Source organism: Zingiber officinale, chromosome 4A (assembly GCF_018446385.1).
Source record: "Zingiber officinale cultivar Zhangliang chromosome 4A, Zo_v1.1, whole genome shotgun sequence".
Taxonomy (NCBI): Eukaryota; Viridiplantae; Streptophyta; class Magnoliopsida; order Zingiberales; family Zingiberaceae; genus Zingiber; species Zingiber officinale.
In genome coordinates, this window is record NC_055992.1 from 145,302,043 (window position 1) to 145,321,612 (window position 19,570).

Below are 19,570 nucleotides of genomic sequence, written 5' to 3' on the forward strand. Positions count from 1 at the left end.
TTGTGATAAAAGAGAGCATGATGAGAGAAGATGAGAGATAAAATATGATGTGAGAGGATGAAGAGAGAGAAAATGTAATGAGAAAAAAATAAGGAGAGAGAGTGTGATGAGAGAGATTGAGGAGAGAGAAAGTATGGTGAGAAAGAAAGTATGATGAGAGACCAAGTGTGATGAGAAAAAAAGAGAACAGTGAGTGTGATGAGAGAGAAAGTATGATGAGGGAGAAAGTACGATGAGAGAGAAAGTGTGTTGAGGAAAAAAAGGAGGGAGTATGACAAGAGAGATTGAGGAGAGAGAAAGTGTGATGAGAAAAAAAAAGAAAAGAGAATGTGATGGGAGAGATTGAGGAGAGAGAAAGTGTGATGAGAGAGAAAGTGTGATGAAAAAAAAAGAAGGAAGAGAGTGTGATGGAAGAGATTGAGGAGAGAGAAAATATGATTAGAGAGAGTGTAATGAGAAAAAAAAGAGAAAAGAGAGTGTGATGAAAGAGATTGAGGAGAGAGAATATATGATGAGAGAGAAAGTGTAACGAGAAAAAAGAGGAAAGAGAGTGTGATAGGAGAAATTAAGGAGAGAGAAAGTGTGCGATAAAATGATGAGAGAGAAAATATGATGAGAGAGAACGAGGAGAGAGAAGTGATATGAAAGAAAAAATAAATATATTTTGATATTTGATAGTAAGGGAGAAAATTTGAGTTTTAGGTTAAGAGTATTTTTGGAATAAGGGAATATTTTGATTGATGAAAATATGGTAATGACTCATGGAAGGGGAGGTACATGGGAATGAGTTATTACTCAATTTCAAGGATTCATTCCTTTATTTGTATTCCTATTCCTATAATCCAAACATTAATAATGACAATCAATGATTCTCATTCACATTCCTCACTCCTATTTCCCTAAACCAAATACCTCCTAAGACTCGTTTTTTGGGCTCGTGAGCCTGCAAACGAACATGTTTGCGAGCTCACGAGCCGAATATCCTTAAGCTCGAGCTCGACTCGATAAAACTGTCGAGCTTGAAATCGAGCTCGAGCTCGACTCGATAAGATAAACGAACGAACTCGAACGAGCTTTTTATCGAACCGAGCTTCGAATAACTCGCGAACTGTTTAGTTCATTTACATTCCTAATGCCAGGAAGCTTAATGCAAGCTGACAATGAATAAGGATCCGCTCCTTGTGTTCTATCACCACACTTGTTTGCAACTGCATCTGCGGGTAGTTGTGTCTATCCATTGGTGACCACTAGCACTTGAGGTCTCACCTTTTGTGACACCAACTTCCTCGCCTACTGCACTACACTGGTGATTACATTTGTTGCCGTTGAACGCTTGCATATCACGCCCTGCCTCTCAAGATCCTGCCTTGGTGCAAGTTGACAATGAACAAGGATCTGCTCCTTGTTCTATCACCACATTTGCATGCAACTGCATCCACAGGTGGTTGCGTCCATCCATTGGCATCCACTAGTGCTTGAGGCCGCACCTCTTGTGACGCCAACTTCCTCGGCTACTGCACTACACTGGTGACTATACTAGTTGTCATTGAACACCCACATATCATGCCCGGTATCTCAAGATCCTGCCTTGGTGCATAGAGATCTGCACTCCTCTTCCCCAATGTTGGTAGAACCTACACCCTTCGTTGCTATCAACCTTGCCTTTTAAACCTCTTATACGGTCAACAGTAGTCAACGGCTTCTTCCCTGATGCTTTTTTTGACAGCACCAACCACTGATCCGATAATGGCATTGCATCACTCCACTTGTCTTCTACCTTTTCAAACTCAATCTCGAGCAGCCCTACAATGACGCCATTTACATGATATTTATCAGTCAACACAAGGGTTGCAACCCTCCTTTGTTGCAATCAAAGCTATCAAATCCCATCTGTGTCTTCGGTTGTAAGAAGCCAGATAAGCCCTCTTTCACGACAAGGCTTCACCCATGATAAAAAAGGGAGTGAAAAGTTTTTTGTGAAAGAAAATAATGAAAAAAAAATAGTAACAAACCAGTTAATGAAAATACAAAAGAAAAAATATTGTTGGATTCTTGAGAAAGCTGGAGAAAGTTAAGAGCCTCTTCAGTTTAGTGGAATCTACAACATGGTTGGGAATCACTACAACACCTATGGAGGAAGGCTTCCACATTGCTAGAGGGAAAGATATCAAGTGCAACTCATCTTATCAACTGAGCTTGACATTACATGAATCAAATGACAACTGTAACCCTGACGAGCATGACATGAATCACATGACAACTTTAACCCCGTGACGAACCAGTCATGGCCAGTCCTAAGCCAGATAAAGGAGGAGGGTTGTGTTAGGTTACCGGTCATCATTAAAAATATGACAAATATTCAATGAATGAGTTCATTAAACTATTATACTAATACTAGGTTGTTTCCAGAAAGAACACGTTACTGTAACGTCTCGACAACGATCGTTATATCTTTAGAACTCGAGTGTAGTGCTAAATATGCAAGAGTTCGCGTTGCAGGATCTGATTGTAACGTATCGGCAAGGACCGCTACATCTTCATGAGAACTTGGCTGTAGTGTTTGCAAGAGTTTTCACAACATAGGTTGGATAAGAACAAATATGATAAGAAAACTAATAATCTAAGATTTGGAACATTAAACATAAGAACCTTTATTGGTAAATCAATAGAGGTAGTAGATACGATTATTAGGAGAAGAATTAGTATTTTGTGTGTGCAAGAGACAATGGGTATGTGAGAAGGCAAAGCTAATAGAGAATTCAGGTTTGAAGTTATGGTACACAGGAAAGAGTAATGCAAGAAATAGAGTGGATATTGTTGTAGATAGTTCGTTAAAGGATGAAGTTGTAGGAGTAGTTAGAAGATGATATAGAATTATAGCCTTTAAGATAATAGTAGCGAAAGAAACTATGAACATAATCAGCGTATATGCACTGCGAGTAGGATTAGATGAAACTACCAAATTAAGGTTTTGGGACGACTTAGATGAAATATTACAAAACATTCCGGTAAATGAAATGATTTTAATAGGAGGTGATCTAAATAGACATATCAGATTGAAAAATGAAGAATATAAGAGGGTACATCGGGGTTATGAGTTTTGAACAAGAAATAAGGAAGAGAAAATTATATTAGATTTTGTGATAATATATGACCTTGTATTAGTTAATACGTTTTTTAAGAAAAGAGAAAAACACTTAGTCACGTTCAAATGTGGAAATAATAAATCGCAAATTGACTTTCTTATGGTTAGAAAGAAGAATAGAAAGATTTATAAAGATTGCAAGGTCATCCCTGGAGAAAGCTTAACTACCCAACATAAGTTAGTAGTGTTGGATATACGTCTTAAACATAGTATTAATAAAAAGAAAATATATATGATTCCTAGAATTAAGTGGTGGAAGTTAAAGGATGGGAAACAAAATATATTTAAGGAGAAGATAGGAGTACAATTATTAGGTGAAACATACGGTGATTTTAATACGACATGGGATAAGATGGTATTAAAGTTGAAAATAGTAGCTAAGAGGGTACTCGGTGAGTTAAAGAGATATGCACCACTAAGTAAGGAATCTTGGTGGTAGAACGAGAAAATACAAGAGAAAATAAAGGAAAAACGAATAGCTTATAAGGAATTATATAATTGTAACATCGAGGTATACAATTGCTAAGAAAAAAAACTAAGAGAGTAGTAAATGAAGTAAAGAATGAAATTTTTGAACGATTATATCAAAAATTGGATACAAAAGAAGGAGAAAGAGATATTTATAGAATAGCTAAAGTGAGAGAAAGGAAGACAAGATCTTATTCAAATAAAATGTATTAAAGATGAATATAATATGATACAAGTAAACGATAGAGGAATAAAAGAGCGGTAGAAGAGGTATTTTCATTAACTTTTTAATGAATATTTAGGTGACCAACTTAATTTAGGTAATTTAAGTAGGTCATGAGTATAGAAATTTAAATTTTTATCGTAGAATTCAAACTTCAGAAGTAGAACAAGGTTTAAATGGGATGTACAATGGAACAGTCGTTGGACCAGATGATATTTCGATAGAGGTATGGAAGTGTCTAGGGAAATAAGGTATTGAATGACTTACAAAATTATTTAATATGATATTGAAAACGAAAAAAATGCCTGATCAATGAAGGATAAGTATTTTAGTTTCCTTATATAAGAACAAGGGAGATGTACAAACTTGTACAAATTATAGGGGTATTAAACTAATGAGTCATACCATAAAATTTTGGAAATAAGTAATAGAAAAAAGATTAAGGAGAGCATGATGACTGAAAATAAATTTGGGTTCATGTCTAAAAGGTCAGCAATAGAAGCTATACATCTTTTTAGACAATTAATTGAAAAATATCGGAGCAAAAATAAGATTTGCACATGGTATTTATTGATTTAGAAAAAACTTATGATAGATTATATGGAGAATTCTAGAAAAGAGAGGTGTTAGCATAATATATATTGAATTAATTAAGGATATGTACGAAAATGTAACAACTAGAGTAAAGACTTTAGGCGGAGTAATTTAAGCATTTCCAATAAAGATAGGGTTATATTAAGGATCAACTTTAAGTCTCTATCATTTTACACTAATTATGAATGAACTCACTGTACACATTCAAGACACAATATCGTGGTGCATGTTGCAGATGATATTATTTTGGTAGATGAAACACATGAAGGAGTAAATGCTAAACTAGAATTTTGACAGGAAATACTAGAAGAGAAAGGTTTTAGACTTAGTAAGAATAAAGACAGAATATATGGAATTTAAGTTTAGTAATATTAGACATAATAAGATAATTGTTAAGATAGAAGATGACGAGTTGCCAGGAACTGAGAGCTTTAGATATTTAGGATCATTTTTGCAAAATGATGGAGGTATTGAGAGAGATGTCTTATATATAATACAAATGGTGGATAACGTCGGGTGTTTTTTGTGACCATAAAGTACCTTTAAAACTTAAAAGAAAATTCTACAAAATCGCAGTTAGACCTGCTATGTTATATGGAACTGAATGTTGGGCTATGATTCAAGCACATGAGCAACATATAAGAGTTGTAGAGATGAGGATGTTAAGGTGGATGTGTGGACATACGATAGTCGACAGAATATGAAATGAGAGCATTAGAGAGAAAGTCGAAGTTAGCATTTATTGAGGGAAACCTCCAACGGACACATTTAAGATGGTGCGAGCATGTACTTAGACGACCGATACATATTCCAGTTAGGCGATGTGAAACTATAACAAATATGCATATCAAATGAGGAAAAGAAAGACCAAAAAAGATTTGGTTAGCATCAATAAAACTAGATAAAATTTATTTAAGTATAGATGATGATATAATAGGAGATAGAACTCAATGGCGTAAAAGGATCTATTTAGCCGACTCTACTTAATAGGATAAAGGTTGGTTGTTGCTGCTGGTTTGTATCATGTTGGTATAAATGCATTCATCTCTAAAAATTGTCTTTTGATTATTTAGTTGGTAAATACAAATCTTTTATGTTAGAGGATTTTATTCATTGCAAAAAATGACAATTTCACTATATTTATTAATTTTTTTGAAAAATCAAAGGAAATAATTACATGCATAATTTTTTACTTGAATTTTAATTTATTTATCATCCATCCTATTTTTCCACATTATATTCATTGCAATGATTTACTTTCTATGCATCGTAACACACATGATGAGAAGAAATGCCATAACAACCACCAAATACATGAGTGATGAGATACATAAATACCACTACGCTATAGAAGATGAGCTTTGATTTATAAAAACTAGAACGAATAATTCTAATTCACAATCTCATTATCAACTAACATTTCTAAAAATAATAATCATTATAAGCCTAAACATATTAGGATAAAAACCTTAAGGTGCGTTTGATTTGTGTGTTTTTCATTTTCATTTTTTGGAAAATATGTATTTTCTGAAAAATGGTGTTTGGTTTGTATCTTCCACATTTGTATTTTTAAAAAATAGATAGCATTTTCTGAAAAAAAAATTAAAAAATGTCTAAAAGTCATTTTCTATTTTTCAAAAAATGCTCGTTTTCCAGAAAATGAAAAATGAAAAACGCACAAGCCAAATGCATCCTTATTTTTGATGGAAAATGTATCTTGATGCATTCCTTCATTGGTTAATGGAAATAGATAATATTTTGATATTTATAAGATGACCTCTATTGAATGGGTATAATGTCAAATCAATACTTAGTGGATCTGCTAGTGAATATTAGTAATATGTCAAAGACCATTAGATACCAATTCTCACAAGAACTCATCGCATGTCATGAAATGAAAATAAAATTGCTGAAAAAAATTTGTCCAGCCTATTTTAAGAGATGAATGCCTAATAAGTATGCAAACACAGTATTTTTCCTTAATTAGTCGAAATTTGAAGTCAACATCCAAAACATCTAGTTCACCTACAATTAAAGAACTTTTATTTAAAATGAAAGAGCTGAACTGAAGCCTCTGAATAATTTGATGTTAACAAAGTTTTCTAATAATATTCTAGAAGAGCCCCTAATGACAACTTAGATAAATCCCTTGATGATGCCATTTTAGAAGAACCTTTTGTTGATTTAAATCTTAAGACAACAATCAACTTGACGATGATGAGAAATTAAACTCACAAATTATAACTCATTCATCTTATTCAAAGAAGAGAAAACGAAAACTAAATGGCAAAAAAAACTATGAATGCGAGATATCAATTTAAAAATTGACATTTCGACTAATACTTTCACTTGTATTTTTTCTTTTATAGTTCCTTATGACTTCAAAGCTTGTCATCTTACTTTGTTAGTTTCCTTATTTGCTCATATCTACTAAACTAAGTGTTCCATGTTGTATATGAGAGATATATCTGTGTAGGAACGAAATTATATTGAGGAATGTTTGTTATAAAGTTCCTAATGAAACGATAAATTTTTTTGCTTGCATTCATAAATTTGAATTGTCACATGTGATCTTGTTTAGAAACCTTCATGCTTAATTTATTTAATTACATTGTGAGAAAAATATATTTTAATTTCATATGTAATTTTTCAATTTTAGCTCAATTTTCAAATTGCAGGATATGCTAATTTGTTAGGAGAAATTTAGTCTCCATTTGTTAAAGGTTGTACATTCCAAATATGCTCTTACCATTGTCACTTTCCCATCTTGTGATTGCTATAAAGACATGGACATCATCCCTGCTATCGGATAAATTGATAAATTCTTTTGTTTGTTGGGAAAGACGATATAAAAGGAAGGACACAAAGTTAAAGCGCAAAATTAGTAGATTGAATTGACTTCTTGCTTATTGGAATAGACGTCCAAAAGGGTCTTTTGGAAAATTAATGAAGAAACATCATTGAATTGGTGAAACAATTGTTCCTCCTCTTGGAAAAGTAACCCAAGAAAGATGTTGAAGGTGTCAAATTCTCTTAGGTGGATGAGAATGATATGAACAACAATTAGATTTTAATCTTGAGTTTGTCATTAATTTTGTTATTATCCTATTTTAGGTGCCGAAGGATTGATAGCCTTTTATTTGATAGGAATTCTTTTAAATTGGTAGTAGTTTATTGAGTATCTTTTGATTTGGTAAAAGCTATTAAAATTATTATGTTTCCCAATTAATAGTATTTCTTTTCTTGTATAGTTGATATTGGGCCTATAAAAGTTCTCTTTGTATTAAATATTTTGGTTTCAAATTATCCTTGTGCTTCATTGAATTCATCCCATTTTTTTTTTTGTGATTTGAGGGTTCATTTTGGTGCTATATGACTGGATCCACCCAATCCCAAAAGTCTATAACATAGCAAAACTATCTTGATTCCTTAGCTTTTTCCATAATTTTATCTGTGAAACCCCTAGAATCCAACAAGACAACATATCGCCTTCTAATGGGCCAACATTGATCTCCTTCTTGTCAACTCTCATACATCCTACTCATAGATATTTTTTCACACCTAACTAGCCCATTTTTGATTCATTATTTTTTTTTTCTTTTTAGGGGTAGGCTTACTTCAAGGAGCGAGGATTTGATCAACTATAACACAATCTATCTTGATCCAAATCTAATCTCCTTTAGAGATAGGCTCAGTTTTAGATCCTTTGATCCCTGTCAAAATCAGAAGCATGCTAGATAAATGTTGAGCGAACCTTATTAGGAACATCACTAAGATTTCAACTATGGAATATGATTTTTTTTTTTCTTTTCATTTAAACAATTTGAAGTTAGCTATAGCGTTTACAATCATAGTTTAAAATCTCGAGCTGTTTATACAGGCTAAAGCACGCGTTGCGCGGGCCTGACACTGCCTTCGGAAGCGTCGCGCGGGCCCGGTGCGGACGCGTCGTGCCGGCTCTCAGTGTCGTTGGCGGCACAAAGGGGTAAAGTTTGACTTATGAGGTTAATAATTTTAATCAACCCCTAACTATATTGAGATGATTTAAATAGGCTTAATTAAAGTCTAATAATATTATCCCATTAATTTAATATATGTGTATATATATTTTAAAAAAATATTTTATGTTATTTTATTTTTAAATATTTAGATTAAATTTTTTATTTTTAGTTAATATATTTTATATTTAAAAAATACCGAAACTATATCAGCTTGACACGATACGGTATTGAAATTGTATTGTTCTGGTCTGGAACCGAAACCTCGGCATGGCTCGAGATTTTATACCATGTTTACAGTTATCAAAATCAAAATCCTAAAACATTAAACACCCAACTTATCTAGAATGTAAAGTATGATCTTGAAAATGCATAATTAACAATCATGAGGAAGATCCTGAAACAGTCAAAATATCTGTTTATGTTGGGAACTTACTGAATATGTTTCATGCGATTGCATCTGTGGAAATTAATCACAAGTAATTATGATAATGGTAGTATTGCAAATGCAATTGTTTGCATTCAGGTACTATTAACTAGGAGATCAATGGTGGTGGCAATATGTTTACTTAAACATAAGCAAATGCATATGTATGCTTGTCGTGTGTTTTGATTTGGATCTATCAAAATAAACATACTGTTCAAAATCCGGAATCTTGGGTGTCATTTCTATATCTCAAGGAAGAGTAATAAATTTGCCTTTTGTCTTACATCCAGGCAGTGAATGCAATTCTTCTAGACTAACATTTGATGGGGTTGATTTGATGGGTGATAGGCTTGCCGAAGAGGTAATTATTTATCTAACTGTTATTTTTGGATTCCCTTTTCACTTGTGACAACTAGTGTTATTCTTGGTTAACTTCCATCTTCATATTTCATGTGACGATTTTCCTATGACCTACCCGGCAAACTGTGAATTGTACAACTTAGTTTGCCATATGAAATATGTGATACTTGTTTTTTGATTGTAGGTTAGAACGGTTGTTAAGCAAAGAGGGGGCGTTCGCAAGATTTCATTTGTTGCTCACTCTTTGGGTGGCTTGGTAGCTAGATATGCTATAGGAAGGCTTTATGAACCTGTAACCAGTGTGGAATTTTCTTGTGGAACAGCTGAAGAAAGTAAAGGCAAAGACATCTGCATGCTAGGAAGAATAGCAGGGTTGGAACCTATGAACTTTATAACATTTGCTTCACCACATTTAGGTTCGAGAGGGCATAGACAAGTAGGTTATCTTCTTTCTTATAGTAAATTGTTTTATTGGGCGTCACCTTCTACATATCAGTTAACATTCTCCTCCAGTTTCTCTAGTGTATTGTATTTTGTGTGTTCATATTTGCATTGCTGTTAATTCCATATTCCAGCTTCCTTTTCTATGTGGGCTTCCATTTCTTGAACAAAGGGCGTCTGAAACTGCACATTTCATAGTTGGGAGGACTGGGAAACATCTATTCCTAACAGATAAAGATGATGGAAAGCTGCCGCTTCTCGTACGCATGGTTGGCGATTGTGATGATATAAAATTCCGGTCTAACTTCTGCATTTGTATCTCTGTATAGTAATTTTAAAGGTACAAGTTTCAAATTTCTAGTATTGAGTTACTTCTTTTTTCTTATCAGATCAGCTTTGCGCTGTTTTAAACGACGAGTTGCTTATGCCAATGCAAATTTTGATCGTATCCTATTAGTCACCATCTGTTTCACCCATTCTTTCTCCCAACTTTATACATAGTTCACCAGTGTATCAATGCTTAACCTGTTAAAAAGATATGGTAGGATGGAGAACATCATCAATTCGGCGTCAACGTGAATTACCAAAAGTAATACCACAATCTTTTAATTACTTTTGGATGATATTCTTTAAATCAATCTTTACACTTCTCTTTGTACTTGATGATATTCTATTTCATCTGCTCCTTTCAGCATCATCTTCTTGTAGGGGACAAGAACTATCCTCACATTGTTTATGTGGACAAAGGAGATAAAATAAATACTCATAATGAGATGCCTATTGAGGCTCCAAAAGATGAGCTAGAAGGTAATGAAAGGGGAAGGCCTATATTTAATCATTTTGTCGAAAATTTGTTATTTACCCGTTGTATGCATTCTTTCTTATATACCCTCAAACTTAGTATATATGGAGATTAAGTTTATCTATTTTCCCATGCCGTTTTGAGTGTTGTACATGTTTTAGGTTATCTATAGCTATAATTTCTTGCATCAAGTTGGCTTCTAACTATCATATTAAAATATGTATTTCAAAAACATTTACTGTTATATTTTATGTAGATTCTCATCAACTTAAACTTGAAACTGACATGGACACCATTGTTGGAAGATACACTCATTGCTTCAAAGTGAACAACTCTACTTGTTAATCAATGAAATTATCAAATAATGTAATAATCTCTTCTGATTGCATCTTTTCTTTAACATCATGACAATCCATCTCTATGTTTTGATCCTCTCATGAAAGATTAGATTAAAAAGAATATGTATGACAACTTAGTTATCACAGTCTTGCTTTATTGCTTTAGTAGGAAAAATCCCCAATTCAATCATACTGGATAAGTTCATGTGGCAAGAGGTTTTACTCTATGTTCTTTTTCTACAGATAACCACCACAGTTTTTTTTTTGATCATATTCAATCCTGAAAGGAAAATATTTTGATGCGGACCGCCTATGTTCAGGAAAACTTGCCTAATCTATATTAGCATATCCTATGATCTAAAGATGACCTCAATAGCAATATAGATGACCCTTGCCTATGGCATTCTTAAAATATCCAGAAATGGTTATAGTTATCTCATTGATCTTGATATGGAGACTCAAGAAATTGGTCGACTGCACTCACCAAAAATGAGATGTCAAGTATAATAATAAAATAGTTCAATTTGCTAAGTAATTTTAGTACTTCTTAGATTAGATAATGACTCTTATCCTTGGATTGGTACGACATTTATATTCATGAGAATGTCATGTCTAGCTTCTAGTGTACGAAATTCTTAAAGCATATTAACCACAATTTCATTGTGAGATATAAATGTTTCATAGCAATCTCTTTTCTAAGAAAATGCTTCGCATTACCCAAATTCTTAGTCTAAAAATGTGGAAGATATGCTATCAACTTCGTGTTTCCTGTAGTATCATTACTAGTAATGTTATTGTCTCTACATACAGATAGACAGATATACATTTTATAAACTAAGAGGTAAGTTGAAACATATAGTGATTTCATAAAATTATGCTTATTCAAAATTAGAAAAGAACATAAAGAAATTTGCCAACTCGTGCTCTAGGAGATTCTTCAACTGGAACAGAAAATTTTCAATTTGCTTACCATGTATATCTCATCCAAATCACCATAGAAGAAAGCATTCTTGATATTCAATTATTGTATCAGTCATTTAGAAATGTCAGCTTCTGTTAGGAAGTGATAAGCTAAAGCAATTTTAGTGACATGAGGGAATATGCCTACATAATCAACGTGATATCTCTATCTTTTGCCATAATCCATCTTTAGTTCATTAATTGAGCCATTAGGAAATATTTTAGAAATAAACACAATTAATAGTAGATCTGACAAAAGGAAGAATGACTAGTTCTTTTGTTATGATAGAATGCAATGCTGCCATCATGTCAAGCATTGTTTGTCTCTAACTTGGATCTGGTAGTTTCTCTAAGATAGTTTGGGGAAATGATAGCATAATCCAAAGTAGAAATAAAAGAAGAATACCATGTGGTCAAGAAAACACAAGATGTATTAAGAAAAAGATGTTATTGGGTGGGGCATTTATGAGTTCCTTTCCTTGTATCAATGTGAAGGTCCAGGTTGAAGGTAAGATTAAAGATCATTATGGTTCGTATAGTGCAGGTTAGTCTTGAGGAATGAATGTAACAGCTTGGATCATAATGATTTGCTATAGGCTTGTAGTGGTTGGGTTGCTGGTGTGAATCAATTTACAATAGATGGTGGAATAGGAAGAAATAAAAATATAAATGATCTCAATTACAGATTTGGGCAAGGTAGCTGAACTGGAGAGAAAGGGAATAAACACAAAGAAAGGTAGATTGTGGAAAGGATATGTGTAATTCAAATGGTACCCTCTTTGTAGATGAGAATATCCAAGGAAAAATCGAAGGAAGATAATTGATGAACCTTGATGACAACTTATTTTTTGTTTTTATTTCTGCTCAAGGATGACATGGATAAGGTTTAGGAAAGGATATGTGAATGGTATGCAGCCAAGCCACTAGAAATGCATGTGTACAGTTGTTCATTGTTAGTATTAAAAATATTAAAGAAATAATAACTTTAAAAAGGATATATATATGTGGTATGTGGTTAAGCCACTTGAAGTGTGTGTGTATGGATGTATGTTGTTAATATTGAAATTATGAAAGAAATAAATATTTTTATAAAATTGATAATGTATGTACAATATATTACTTAATATATCCAACAAATACACCCACATAAAATAAAAATGCAAAACATTGAAATATAATAATTACTATATATCAACAATGTAAAATAGATCTAATACATAAGTAGCATGCATATAATTAATTTATAAAATGCTTATCACTTGAAAAGGAAGGGGAGCCTTGACGCAATGGTAAAGTTGTTGTTGTGTGACCTAGAGATTACGGGTTTGAGTTGTGAAAACAAACTCTTGTAATATAAGGGTAAGACTACGTACAATAGACCCTTTCCCAAGACCTTACATTGACGGGAGCTTTGTGCACTGGCGGCTCTTTTTATTATTTTGAAAAATAAGTGTTTAGGTGTTTAAAATTATCACTAATAAGGTACAAGTTACTAATTAGGGTTAATATAGAGATTTAGGTAAATTTGGTTCTGTCTAAACTAGTTCATATAAATTGAAGTGGTTCTTTTCCTTGGACACTGTGATCCCTTTCCCCAAACACATGGTGGAATACTACAAGTGAGAATAACACCGTGCCAAAGTTGAAGAGCAAGCATTACATAAACAAGCAAGCAAGCAACCAAGCCTTCCTATTAAGTGAGATCGGCTATATGGATCCTCTTACGCCATTGGGTTTGATTCTCTACTATATCCTCATATTTTATTCTATTTTATCATTGCTAACTAAGTCTTCTTTGGTCTCTCTTCCTCTATTAATGTGTGTATTTGTCATCGTCTCACATTGCATAACTGAGACATTTATTGGACACCTAAGTATGTGCTTATATCATTTTAAATATGTTTCTTGGAGTTTTTCCTCTCCACCTTCAACTTTCTCTTTAATATTCTCCTTTCTTATCCTATCCATCATCATATGTCCGCACATCCACTAGTTCAGTCTAAACTAGTTCATATAAATTGAAGTGGTTATTTTCCTTAGACACTATGTGATTCCCTTCCCCAAACACATGGTGGAATACTACAAGTGAGAATAACATCGTGCCAAAGTTGAGCAATTCTTACATAAGCAAGCAAGCAACCAACAACCAAGCCTTTATCCTATTGGATTTGATGCTCTACTATATCCTGATTTATATTTAAATGAATTTTATTTTATTTTATCATTGCTAACTAAGTTTTTTTTATCTCTCTTCCTCTATTAATGTGCGTATTTGTCATCGTCTCACATTGCCTAACTGCTTGAGGTATTTATTGGACACCTAAGTATGTGCTCATACTATTTAAACGTGCCTCTTAAGAGTTTTTCCTTAATAAATGCAACTTCGACTTTCTTTTTAATGTTCTCATTTTTTATCCTGTCCATCCTCATATGTCCGCACATCCACCTTAACATCATCATTTTTGTTACTTATCTTTTGCTCATGTGTTCACTTTATAGCCCAATATTGAGTTTCATATAACATAATAAGTTTAACTGTTGTTTTGTAAAACTTTCTTTTAAGCTTGAATTCTTACATGAAGCAATAGAATTTTATTATAGTTCTACCAAATACCTACTTTCTATAAAGTAATAAAGTTATTGTAGTTCCAATAAATACTTCTTTTTTTTTTATTTTCTACAAGGCCATTATGTTAAGGTGTATGTGAGCAAGATGATTGACGGTGAGTTCTTTGATTTGAGAAAAAACTTACACTTTATCATTGTCATATATGGGAATACAACCAAAAAGATACTTTTTTATGGTATGTGATTTGGTTAGGGATGTAATTGAACAAAATTTTCACGAAAAATACTCATCTCCAGAAGAGCTCTTTTATGTTCCTTTAATATTAAAAAAATATAGAATTAAAAGCTTAAATATCAATGAGTTCGACTTATCAATTTTTATAAACAAAGCTTGTGAACAATTCATAAATAAATTTATTTATGAACTTTTCTCGAAGGCAATTATATATATATATTATGGTTGTGCTTCCTTTGGTTTTTCAGTAGCCATATAAAGAATAACTATATATATATATTATGGTTGAACTCTATTAATGTTTTAATTAAATTACAAGGACAACCATGTTTTTAGTTAAGAAAAGGTTTGAATTTGGCTCATGGTTTGAAATCTCATATCTTGCTGGGCAAACTAGTTGAAATATTTCGTTTCGATATATTATCAAAACTGGATATTAGTCGCATTGTGTCAATCATGTTGATGAGGATTATTTCTTGTCAACACTCGACACCCTTTCGCATGTTAATATTAAGATAATATCACATTATTTTTATTTTGTAATTTGTCTTCATTGGAACATCGACATGATATTGACATACATCGGAACGTCGACATGATATTGAAATAGTATTGTTCTTGTCAAAGACCAAAACAACGACATGATTTGAGATTTCGAACCTTGATTTGACTTACATTCCACAAACTTCTCAATAAACACACTTTTTTTTTTTTTTGATGAAAATTCTCAATAAACACACTTGAATATATTTAAGGTTGATAAGATGAACAAACATGCTTGGACATAGTCAAACTTAGCTATATTCGACTTGTTTATAGCCTTAGTTTTTGCCAAATCATGGTTCAATGCTATATAGATATCCATTTGTTTTTCATTTTTCAGATGCAATCATTGAAATACTAATAACATTCCTATCATTTGCAAGTATTTTGATGGTAAAAAACAGTATAGATCGTATTTTGGTCCTTCGATTAAAATTTTTTTAAGGATATTTTTTTTTTATAAAAAATATGATATAATACTATGAAGGAAAATTATGTGCAAGTGCTGGAAATAACATTAATGGTGCATAATGATGTTCATATGTTATAACAAAAGCCAATATATAATTTTGTTGTATAACTCAATAAAGATACATATATTGTTTTTTTGCACTTTGAAAGATACTTCCATTTTTGCTTTTTTGGTTAAAGTATGGTATCCTACCAAAAAACATCTATTGGTTTTCATTCTTTTATATGAGTATCATTATATATTACTAATGACATTTCGAGTATTTGTATTTATTTTGATACCATGATAATGGAAAATCATATTTTTCAAACAAGTCAAAATATGATATCTTTTAACATTTTTTATTACTAATGCAAAAATATGATTTTACATTATCTTAATGCAAAATGTATGTACAAATGGTACAAATGCCATTAGGGATGTGTAGTGATGCTTACACATGAAAATGAAAGGCAAAAGAGCTACATTTTGAGCAAAACATGTTTTGCACTTTCAAGATGCAAACAATATACAAATATATCAGAAATATTTTTATTAAGGTATAATTATGCCTACTTAAAAATAAAAGCCATTAGAAACCTCATGTTGAAACATGCTTTGCAACACGAGTTTTATTGGTTTTTATTCTCATCAGAGCGCCATTACACATGCATTAGTTCTGTTTACACAATTTTGGTATCAGGAATCTTAACCAAAAACCAAAAGTCATAATAAGCTCCATTTTGGCATGTTTCTATCAAAAATATAAAATGTGATTTTCATTATCTTAGTGAGATAATATGTGCAAAAGCTAAGAATGTCATCAAGGATTTGCAGTGAAATACATATGGAATCCAACAAATATCTGGATAACATAAAATTGCATTTGGAGCTACGTTTAGCTTTATACTTTTGAGGTGTAATAAATATATAAAAATATTTGAAATATTTTTATTGAGGTGGAATTATGCATACATTAAAAGTAAAAAAACTATCAGAAGTTTTATGACACCAAAGCATGTTTTGAAGAAAATATGCTTATTTTACAAAATTATTTATCAACTTTCATTTACATAATATGTTTAATTGATACTCATTAAAGATATACCTATAACTTGCACACAATTTTGGATACCGAATATCATTGCTTGTAATATGTTTTATTGAAAGGACTGATATAATTTTATACTATCTTAGTATCAAAAATAGGTTTAAATTATGGGAGCATCATTAAGAAAGTGAAGTAATGCTTACATATGAACATGAAAGTTAATGATTCCCTATGGCATTGAACCATGTTTTGACCAGACTATGATTCTATCCATAAAAAAATTATTGTTTTTTATTCCTGTGTATTGAAAGTCAATGCTTAGATTTGTGTGCTGCAGAAGAGATGATTAGAGGGCTTGCACAAGTACCCTGGGAGCGTGTTGATGTTAGCTTTCAGAAAAGCAGACAAAGATATGTTGCACACAATACAATCCAGGCATGGATTTTACTATTCTGTTTGGCATTCGCTTTAATAACAATATCTATTAAAAATAATTTCTTGAATCAAGAGTGTCTTGACTCTTCCACTATATATTATATATTGACACTAGAAACCTGACCTCACTTTGTTTATTATGCAATTTGGGCAGTCTCAGTAGATCATAAATTCATGGTTTTTTCATAAGTATGAAACCCTAGGATTTTCAAGATATATGCCATTGCATCACTCTGAATTATGATTTCCAGCTATATAAATGACAAGTAATATCAGGAATACTATTCTTAGGTTGCTGACTTGCTGTCACTTCAGAATTCTGGTATCCTGTCCTTGTTACTTGTGGATTTCTATTAAAATATAACTCCAACTGCTTTCATACTTTATCACCTTAGGAGTTTGCTACTTTTCTATAGTGATAATCTCTGTTTCTCTGTTCTGCTTAATTCATGTTTTTTTCCCTTGAATAGATGCTTTTACTGTAATGTTTGCCAAACTGAACTTTGTTTATTAATTTGCGTCCTTATCAGAAATTCAAGTTACGCAAGTGTAGAGTGAAATTTTCCTTGTGTTTTATTCATACTGTATGTACCAACTTAGTATCCTTAGCCATATAGTTGATAGTCTGTATATTCTAAGATGCAGGTGAAGAGCTACTGGTTAAATTCTGATGGTGCAGATGTGATCTTCCATATGATAGACAATTTCCTCATCTAACCCCTTCAATTTTGATGGTTTTTTCTTTTAGAAATTGGTGATCATTGCCACATTGAAGCACAGCCAATTTTGTACATTCGTTCCACTTTGTTCATATGTTTCTATTCTATTGTATGGCTTATAACTTCCTTTTTCAAAACGTACTCATTTGTGGTGGTGCATTTAGAAGTTGACCTTTTGTATGCTTGCAACACAACTGCAATCGATAAAAGCCCTGTTTAATCCTTCCTATCGTTTCTCATTCTGCAAAATTTGTTGATTGATGATAAATACTTGTACATTAAGTTCCTTATAGATATTATGTCCTTGAAAGCATGTAAATTCATCAAGGCCAGGGTGGTGACTATACCAAATCTAAAATTTAGATGAAAATTTACAATATTTACCACTGGGAAAGAAAATAGGTGTCTGTACTTTTTTATGCTTGTTTCAAAATTTGTTTCGTTTTTAGGTCTTTATTGTTATAGTGATGTTATTCTGAGGTATGATGTGCTTAAAAACTATTTTGAATCCTGGCGTCTTTGCTTGTGATAGAAATCATTTATTTCTCAAAGATTCATCAAGAATCGTCATAATAGAATATCTAGAGTTGGGTGTTTCTGGCAACTTCTTAATTAAATAGTACATGGAGAAGGAAATACCCTTCGTCTGCTTTGAATAAAGTTGATTTGGTGACTTAAAATTAGTTTTTTTTTTTGTAAAAGTAAAATTAGTCAACTGAGTAAATAAGAATCTGTAATTTGCCTTTCAGAATTATTTTACGTTAGCAAATACTGTACTTGCACGACTAACTGAAACATGAGAAATAGAGGTAAAAGTATTTTATTTAATAAGATAAATTAAAAAAAGTAAATAAATAGACATGTAACTTTGTGTAGAAGTTAATGAGGAAATAAAATCCACACAACCTGAATTGTTTTTTGTTTGCGTCTTATTGTTTCTATGCCTTAATAGAATTTAATTCTTTCTCTTTTGCTAGATTGATATTATTTTACAAGAATGGAGGATCTTCCCATTTTCTTGACCTGATACGTGGGTATGAAAGAGCTTTTGTATTTAAATACCAGCACCTAAAAAAGGCCAAAGAACGTTTGTCTTTTCAACTCACTCAGTATGGCATTTACCAATAACAGACCCAGCAGAGGCACATATCCCATGATTCCGGCCACACAATCCCATGATTCTGGCCTTGTCAAACATCCAAGAACAAACAGTGGCACAAACTGTTGATGGCCAGACTGTTGCACGCAGCTCTTGTCCGATAAATCAACCCCCCCAAACCAGAGGCAAACTGGCAGAGCATGCATCGTCTTATCACTGTTTTCTACAATCTCTCATCCTATCATTCATGATTCATCCTCATCGATCACCACCACCACCAACCATTGTCAGCCACACCACCCTCCATCAACAGAACGTACATGGCACCTTTTGCATCTTCTTTTGCATCATGAAGCATGCCATACAACATACTAAACATCTGTATCTTTCTTTCCCTCCTCCGGAATAAAGCCATGCATACCTGTGAGGGCACATGCAATGGTACCAATTTGTTCTCAAATCACCATCCTTGTGAAGCATGCATGGCAGGAGCCATGAGCTCTGTTGCAGCTACAAATATGAGACTCCACCACATGAACAGAGATGCCTTTTTAGGGCCATCCATCTTTCAAATGGCATGACTCTAAACTCGGCCTACGCTTCTCTCTTGATTCCGAGTAAAAATCGATGCAAACCCAACGACCAAATCCGATGAAAGAAAAAAAGGGAAAGCACACGCGAGAAATGTTACAGTACAAGAACGAAAAGGGCCA

At 32.6% G+C, this 19,570-nt stretch overlaps 1 protein-coding gene across 2 annotated transcripts in view; it reads left to right on the forward strand.

The window, feature by feature from the left end:
• LOC121971579 (putative lipase ROG1) overlaps window positions 1–17,995 on the forward strand; it is a 28,857-nt gene extending 10,862 nt beyond the window's left edge. The window contains exons 3-10 of one of the 2 annotated variants that reach the window (XM_042522900.1): window positions 9,146–9,216; window positions 9,400–9,651; window positions 9,791–9,954; window positions 10,046–10,101; window positions 10,193–10,245; window positions 10,349–10,463; window positions 16,942–17,039; window positions 17,685–17,995. In XM_042522900.1, the coding sequence (XP_042378834.1) occupies window positions 9,146–9,216; window positions 9,400–9,651; window positions 9,791–9,954; window positions 10,046–10,101; window positions 10,193–10,245; window positions 10,349–10,463; window positions 16,942–17,039; window positions 17,685–17,756 (881 nt within the window). In that variant the 3' untranslated portion in view covers window positions 17,757–17,995. Of the gene's footprint in view, window positions 1–9,145; window positions 9,217–9,399; window positions 9,652–9,790; window positions 9,955–10,045; window positions 10,102–10,192; window positions 10,246–10,348; window positions 10,464–16,941; window positions 17,040–17,684 lie in introns of those variants that run through there. The other variant, XM_042522901.1, reaches the window with a different exon arrangement.
• The last annotated feature ends 1,575 nt before the right edge of the window (window positions 17,996–19,570 follow it).